General features: G+C 33.8%; 1 protein-coding gene across 1 annotated transcript; it reads right to left on the bottom strand.

Moving 5' to 3' along the window:
* Positions 1–5201: 5201 nt before the first annotated feature.
* On the bottom strand, positions 5202–7747 carry LOC102591182 (probable carboxylesterase 11). Its single transcript, XM_006341700.2, has 2 exons — positions 6856–7747; positions 5202–6017 (listed from the first exon to the last, which is right to left on the bottom strand). The coding sequence occupies exons 1-2, from the start codon at positions 7515–7517 to the stop codon at positions 5474–5476; spliced, it is 1206 nt and encodes a 401-aa protein (XP_006341762.1). The 5' UTR covers positions 7518–7747; the 3' UTR covers positions 5202–5473.
* Between the last annotated feature and the right edge of the window lie 1089 nt (positions 7748–8836).

The following is an 8836-nucleotide window of genomic DNA, read 5'->3' as shown; positions in this document are numbered from 1 at the left end:
GGACTTTGTTATAATTTTCCAAAGAAATATTTTTTTCTTTTGTTGTTGTTGTTAAGTAATGTATTTACCTGTGTGTGAGCGCGTGTGCATGTGCGCACACCTTTTAAACAATTATCATTTGGCCCAAGAAAAAATAAATCGTTTTTATGTTTATATGTTTAAGCAAGTTCATTGATTCATTAATTTTTTAATAGTCATTATTAAAAAAGAATTGAGTCATCAATTATTAGTTTTTTTTAATAAATAAAATTTATTAAATACCACCATGTGTTCGGTTACGATTCTTGGTGTGTATTTTTGTTATTTTAAAAAAAAAGGTCTTGTGTGTTGCAATGCTTCTAGGCAAATCATTTGTGTAAACTTAGCGACTAATACAAATTTATTTTATCCAAAATTATTTTTAGCCAAACATGAGTCAATGAAGCGATCGTGCTAGAATCATGGGACTCGGGGATGCCTCACATCTTCCTCCGGTCAATAAAATTTCTTACCCATCTTTTGTTTCGTTAACTAAAAATAAAGGGTCATTTCTTTTTATTAGGAATTTATAAGGTGATTTGGAACACCCAAAAACTCAATTCCAAAAGGCGACTCTAAATTTTTTATTTTTCAAAAACTATCACTTCTCATTGAAGAGGTGTGGCATTTATATGTCACTATCACTAACTAATAACTCATTCTATATTCTTGCATATAATATATTTTATACTCATACTATATTTTATCATTTGAAATATTAATTTACCATTTATTATGAAGAAATCAACATTATAATGTTAACTCAACTATTTATTATAGTTTTCATCATGTCAAATTTGTTAAAGCTTGAAATAACGACACTTGACGTTGTGGAAAGTTACTTGTTATGGATATTTGATGTTGATATTCGCCTTGCCGCTAAGGATTTTGATGATACTATGATCAAAGAAAATGAAGCATCAAGTCAGGATAAAGCAAAGGTTATGATTTTCTTTTGGTCACCATCTGCATGAAAGCCTGAAGGTTGAATACTTGACAGAGAAAAAAAATCACTTGAATTATGGATATGTTTGAAAGGAAGGTATGACCACCTTAAGGCAACCATATTACCAAGGACTCCTTATGAGTGAATGCATTTAGGATTTCAAGATTTTACAATGTAATTGAGTATAATTCTGCTATATTCAGAATAACTTTTTAATTGCAATTGTGTGGAAAAACTATAAATAATGAGAACATATTGGAAAAGTCACTTATTACCTTCCATGCCTAAAATGTGATATTACAATAATAATATTGTAAAAGAGATTCTTAGAAATACTTTGATCGGTCTCATGCCTTCTAGAGGCTAAGCAATATAATGCCCTTTTTAATGAAAAATTATGAAGTCTTGTCTCACTAGAACTGCTCCATTACCAAAAAAAATATAGTAGAAGCACATAATCAGTCTGAAATAAGATAAAATAATTGGGAACATAATAATGTGTGTGAACATTGTTGTATTTTAAAAGGTGTGAATGGCAATGAAGGGTTGTGACTTTTCTTAAGAATTGCGACTTTTCTGAAAGGTGTTGACTTTTTCGAAGGGTTGGACTTTTCAAAAAGATTGTGAGTTTTTCGAAATCTTTTTTTTTAAAGGGTTGTGACATTTCTGATAAGACACAAACACTTGTTCATACTACCCTTTGTTGTCTATAAATAAACGATCTCCTCTCATTTTCCGGCAACAAATTTTCTGAACTTATTCTTATTTTGCATAAACAAATTCTAGTGTACTTTACTATGTTTGAGAGTTTAGTTGATACATAGTTTTAGGTACCAATACCCAGTGAGTAAAATCGTTCTATCCTTCAAGGATATATTCCAATAATCTTGGGTACTTGAGGGGATTAATTTTCTTAAGGACACACTATGCATTTAGTGGGGTTTGTTGCATATTATGTTTTTTTTACTGTTTTTTGAAAATATACTTTAAACTTTGATGTTTCTTCGAAGCTCTGCAAAGTTATTGTTCTAAAAAATTTCATAATACATGTTAGACAACAATCTTCAAGAAATTATTTTTTTATTAATAATTTGTAATCTTTTAGAGACTAAAACCTATGTGATTTTCTACTTCGTGTGAAATTTGATTGTGTCTGATTTTGGAGACTATAATCTTCTGATTTTCTCCTCCTTTAGTTTAAATAATATAAAAACTTCACCAAATAGATTAGACGGTGCATTTGCTTAGATGGATATAAAAACTTCACCAATTTATTAACCATATTTGAATGAATATTTCGACTTGAAGAGTATAAAACTTCACCAGGAATATTAATGTAGCATCCCGCCTAAGAAAGAGCTAAATTTAGAGAGTGCTAAATTGGAAATAGCTAAATAGAGAATTTTGCAAGTTATGCTTAAGTTGTGAGTTTTGAGTCAACTTCAAACGACCATAACTTTCAGTACAGGATGAGTTATGTAGCCCATAAGATATCAAATGAAAGGTCTTGGAATCCTCTTTCCAACGCCATAGAGTTTGGTAAGTTACAAGTTCGGATGAGGGAGATATGCCCATTTAAAATCTGTCTATCCAGTTAAGGAACGTTACCCAAAAATATGAGGGGTATTTCGGTATTTTCCTTACCCCATCTGCTTAAAACAAAATTAGTAAATATTTTGGGGTCAAATATAATTTGAGTCAGTTTTACAAATCCTAATTTACACTTAGGATTTTAGAAGAACGTTCAAGAAGCAAAGAGAGGAGAAAAGAGCGTTCGTCAAGATTCGGGAGATTTGTCGAGGGATTACGCCAAATTAAGGTATGTAAGCTTTCATAGTGTTGGGTTCGTTTACCCACAAGCCAGTCATGATTTACATATTCGAATTCATCCATAAAAATTGATAAATTTGAGTTCTTGAAGTTTGTGATCCATTCTTTAAGTATGAGGTTTCGTTGAATTCTTGCGATGAGGATCTTGTATTGGGTGTCTTTCTTGAGTAATTTAGAGTGGATTTCTTTTTAATTATGTTGGGTCTAAGAATCCATAAGAGTTTGAGGGGAATCGTTTGATTCTAGAGGAGTTAGACATGAAAACGAAGTAAGAAAATTCGTCAAATTTCAGGGAAAAGGGGTGGGGGGCCGCGCCACTCAGTGTGCCCCAAACAAGTTTCTATAGGTTGGGGCCTGGGGCGCCGCGCCACTCAGTGCACCCCAACCCTAGTTTAGGGGCTAGCACCCCACGCCACTCAGTGCGCCAGGGTCGTCAGGTCCCCTACCCTTCCGACCTACTTTCTATGTGAGTTCCCTCTAATCGTTCCTATGTTTTCTACTTGATATCCACACTAAAAATCTCCGTTAAATATCAAGAGATTCTTCATAACGTGAATCATAACCTTGAATTCATAATTCAAATTTAAGGTAGAGTTAAGAGTTAAGTCTTGAGAGTTCCTTTGAGTCGTTTTGAGACGACTTTTACAATCTTTTAAAAGCAGGGTCGTCAGGTCCCCTACCCTTCCGACCTACTTTCTATGTGAGTTCCCTCTAATCGTTCCTATGTTTTCTACTTGATATCCACACTAAAAATCTCCGTTAAATATCAAGAGATTCTTCATAACGTGAATCATAACCTTGAATTCATAATTCAAATTTAAGGTAGAGTTAAGAGTTAAGTCTTGAGAGTTCTTCCGAGTCATTTTGAGAAATTTTTTACAATCTTTTAAAACTTGTTTTAAGATTTGAGTACTTGAATTTAACCCAACAAAATTTATGTGTCAGCGGCTCTGTTGTATGTTTTCCTATTTGGAAATTAGTTATAATTTGAAACAAGGAAAAGAATAAAAAATAAAACCAGTGAAATCAATAGGGGCAGACGACTTTAAGACATTTGAACGTGTCCCATGAATAAGTCGATATCTGTTCAAACACATACTTAATAGGGATGAAATTGTACTATATAATATTCTGCTGTTATTTTTAATGGCGAAAAATTTCATTAAGGATGTTCACGATTTAACACATACGTATCAAAAATAATTTTTGACCTATATATATATTTTGTATAATTTTCTACTAATATAATTTTTCAATGAAGAATGTTCGACTGATCACACTGACCTATATATGGCTACGCCACTAGTTATTTTCTAGAAGATTAATAGTTTGAACCATTCTGCAAACTAAGGCAGCAAACGTGTCAAACAAAAATTATTTTTCCTGTTTGTTGATGAATAATTTAAACACATTATGTATTATTTTTTAGCAAATTTGAGCTGACTAAACTCAGCAGTTTCTATTTGACCACATAATGAAATTCAAGAATTTTCACATAGTACAATATTCAAATTAGAAAGTGTCGTCTTTGTTTCTTGATCTGGCTGGAATATTTCTGTAGTCAACTACTCATCTTTTATATTAACCAACATAATGTCACTCTTATCTGCATTAATGACATAATATCTCATTCAAGAGTATACATTATATACTCTTAATACTGTCAAGTATAGAACTAACTAAATATTAGGATATTCGAGACAAGGTGGGAGTGATTTTGGGTGAAAGATAGGATGCGGGAAGCGAGCTTGATATGATTTGGGCATGTGATGAAGTCAGGAAGGATGCCCCAGTGAGAAGATGTGAGAGGTTGCTATGGATGAATTCAGAAGAGATGGAGGTAGATTGAAGAAGTATTGGGGAGAGCTAATTAGATAGGACATGACGCAGTTGCAACTTACTGGGGATATGATCTTAGATAGGCAGGTGTGGTCAACACGAATTAGGGTAGAAGCCTAGAAGGTTAGTTAGGTAAGAGTGTATTGTCTTGTTTCCCTTACTAGTAGTCGTAGTACTACTCTTGTAGTTTCCTATTCTTCGATTTATGTTACTATCGATTGCTTCGTGTAGTTCCATTATATGATTATTGTTTTAGTAGTTTTCTATACTATTTGTTGTTTTTGTTATTATCTATTATCTCTTCTACTTTCATTACGTCTTTTTCTAAACTATATTTGCCATGAATTGAGGGTCTATCCGGTACAACCTCTCCACCTCACCTCAGAGGTAAAACTATAATCTGCATACATTCTACCCTCTCTAGACTCTACGTTGTGGGACTACCCTAACTTCGAAAGTAAGGCACACCTTAAATACACTGATGGTGTAAACATTTCATTTTTTACACTGGCAAAGTGGAAATGTATATAAGTTAAATCCTCTCATCAAATGGTTTCCAAGGCAGCTGAAACCGGAAAGGGAAACGCTTTACATTAAAGAGCAAATTTTCCAAATTTACATTAAATTTCAGTGTTTCTTCTGAAGTCTTAAGCTATGTACATCACTATAGTCTACATATTTTGTATATAAAAGAATGATCATGAACTAATAAATGAAACAATATAACCAGGGACAAAAATTGAAACAAAAATCTCACTTTGAAACTAAATATGTAATGAAAGGAGGTAGGCAGATACCCTAAGAGCAGGAACCTGTGCCGTCTCCTCTCTGATTCTTCACTCAATATGAAAATTCATTGCCTCTGAGGGATATATACTTTTTGACCCAAATCGAGATGTCCTCTAAGCAAGCCTGAGCTTTAGGCGTTTTCTGAAGCACGTTAAGGGTAGCAAAGTCATGCACAGCATCCTTGTAATCAAGAAGAGGGGCATCAACATTCACTCTTCGAAGTTCTTCTGAATAAGCAATAGCCCTGTCTCGCATCCAATCATACTGAGCGACCACTGTAAGCGTGGGTGGCATATGCTTCAAGTCCAAGGGTTTCTCGTTTCCTGGTTTAAGGGGATTAGCAGCTAGATGGTCCAGATTGAAATCTGTTTCCGGGAGGAAAAGTTTCCAAGCAAGAATGCATGTAGCCTTGTCGTAGAGGTAAGAGTTTGCCAGTTTCATCTCTGAATGCGTAGGAATATTTCCAATGAAGAAAGGGTACATAAGAATTTGAGCCACAACTTTTATAGGATCCAAAAATTTCCCTGCCTCAACAGCATATCGTGCAACATAATTAGCAATGTTGGCTCCGCAGCTTACTCCAAGGAGAACACACCTATAAAATCAGATTGAACCAAAGTTACAAGCACTTTCTAGTATATTTCACCTCAAGTCATATGATCTTTTCAATCTGTCATAAGCTATTTAATAAATTGACATGTATAGGTGTGAAAGGAAAGTAATTTGGTTCATTTTCGCTTCTAAAGATCACCTAATATACAGACAATATTCAAAAGGAGAGGCAGGTTTTTGAGGAGGATCATATATCTTAGTTATGATTTCATACTAGAGTCTCGTCTTCCAAACTGAATTTATCACACTAAGTCACTAAAACTCTAATTTGGCCTCTCAAAACTCCCTGTTTCCCAGGTCTCGAGACTTAAAACACCATCACACGGTCATATCTGTTTAGCTTACAGCTCAGGGAATCAAATGTAAACATCATTCAATAGTCGGGGCGGGCCTAATTAGATGCTTTTTTTTTTGCATAATCCTAGCAGATGGTGTGATCCATATTAAGGAAATTATTCCTCAAACAACTACCTCTTATATCCAAAATAGAAGCTGAAATTACTTAACTTAGCTGGTACTCCCCTCCGCTCTATCTTATATGACACTTTTAGTTTGTTCGAAACAGTGAGACACATTTCTATATTTGAAGCCTCTAGCTTTAACCTCTCATCTTACCTTTAATGAAATACCCGTTATGACATGTGTAAGATCACAATTTCTTTCTTTAACACAGTTAACAGCACCGAACAAGAACAAAAACGAGCAACGGAAGTACAAAATCAAACAAGATAAACCAAGAAAACGAAACTACTAGTAGTGATTTACTAAGCCAAAAACATCAATATTATACAACAGAACGAATTAGTAACAGAAAGCTATACCTTGAAGGATCTAGATGAGCTGCTAACCAAGGCTCAACCATAGAAGCCCCAAATCCATCCACAATTTGCCTTCCCCTATGCTTCTCTCCATTAACAATCCTCTTATCCAAACTCGACCTACTACATTCCGCCAAGTTAGCTTGCTTCCCTAACCACTTAATCGCCGCAACCCCATCTTCAAACGCAGCCGGAAATCTACTCTCCGGGGCCAACCTATACCCAACAGCAATCACAATAGCATCACAAGATTTCGCCAATTTCCTACAAAAAACATCATTAGAAACCGTATCAATACCCCCAGTCACCCAAGCACCACCATGAAACTGCAAAATCACCGGCAATTTCTTGCAATTTTTCCCATTTTTTTCCGGTACATAACCCCCATAAACCCCTTCACCGGATTCCGAATTTCTCAACGAAATAAGTGCAGATTGAGGGAGGTAAATCCTGAGAGATAGAGAAGTTAAAGAATCAATATGCAGGTCCTTAGTTGCAACACCGTCGGTAGAGAAACTAGGGTTAGAAGTGATAATCGATTCATCGGCGCGTGAGACGACACCGTTAAAAGGGTGTGAAATTGGGGATTGGACTAGTGTTTGTAATCGGCGATTAAGGTTATACTTGAAGAGTAAGCTGTAAACTTTGACAATTAAGCTCGGCATATCTACTCCGATGAGAAGAAGAAACTTTCAGCAGTACAGAAGGGATTTCTTTATTTATGTAAGAATTAAGGAAATGCGTTGAAGATTACAAGGGTTCCACCGCCGGAGAGGAATTTAGTAAAAGTTTGAGAAATTCAAGAAATGGAAGCTTCCATTGATGGAGTTGTTGTAATAAAGTGTGCGCGTCAGCCATAAATCACTATGAATATGGCGCCGGATTTATTTAATCTTTCCAGATAACAAGACTAATCTTTTTTATAGGCCGATAATTATGCTTAATGATTTGACTTATTGGATATTATTTTTTTAAATATATTAATTTGTTAAACTATTAAGTAATAAGATATAGGTCGATTTAGTATTGAGTTGATAATTATTGGACAAATAATATAACAATCAAATCTAAGAGATTTTTTCATTCAATCACAAATTGCTTGTAGAACGGATCGACATATTAAGTATTATTACTCTACTTCTTCTGTCTATTGATATTTGTCCACTGTTAACTTGACAAACACCTTAAGAAACACTAAATAATAGGATAAAATTATTATTCATTTGACTTTACTAAATTTAATGCTTTGAAAAGTATGTTAGATGATAAATAATATTTAATAGAAGTAGGGTTGTTCATGGTTATGATAAAAAAAATCAAACCGAACCGTAATTCGACCCAAACCAATTAAAAATGATATTTGGTTTGTTTTGGTTTGGTTTCAAATTTTGAAAACCGATACTATTTGGTTTGGTTTTGATTTTAGTAAAACAAGAACTGCAAAAAAATAACCAAATAGAAATGAGAAAATATATTATTCTTAAATAAAATATAATTGTTTTGCTAAATTTTACTAATTAACTTAAGTTCTTAACCTTATCAATTTCTCAATCCCAACAATTAAATTTTAGCCTAACCGTTACAGCCATAGGTTCAAGTCCATCAAAATTCATTACTTTAATTTTTACCAACCCTACCTTACATAAAATAGTCACACTTTCTCTTAATTGAATCATTTTGTTCGTGTAATAATAACTCTAGTATTACTTAATTGCTTAATTAAGTCCACAATAGCTTTCATGCGAATTATTCATGTACTATGTGTCTATGTCTATCAAGATACGTGTGTCCTCAAAAAATTTATTACTTTCAAATCGAAAACACCAAACAAGTCGAAACCGAACCAAACCGACAATAACCAAATCGACAATTATTTTTCGTTTGCTTTTGAAAAAAATTGATTTTATTTTGGTTTTATTTAATAATCGAACCAAACCGAATCATGAACACCCCTAAATAGACAGAAAATATAAATTTATCTCTT

The sequence above is a fragment of the Solanum tuberosum genome, unplaced genomic scaffold (genome assembly GCF_000226075.1).
Source record: "Solanum tuberosum cultivar DM 1-3 516 R44 unplaced genomic scaffold, SolTub_3.0 scf00027, whole genome shotgun sequence".
Lineage (NCBI taxonomy): Eukaryota > Viridiplantae > Streptophyta > Magnoliopsida > Solanales > Solanaceae > Solanum > Solanum tuberosum.
This window is presented reverse-complemented; position numbering and strand designations above follow the sequence as displayed.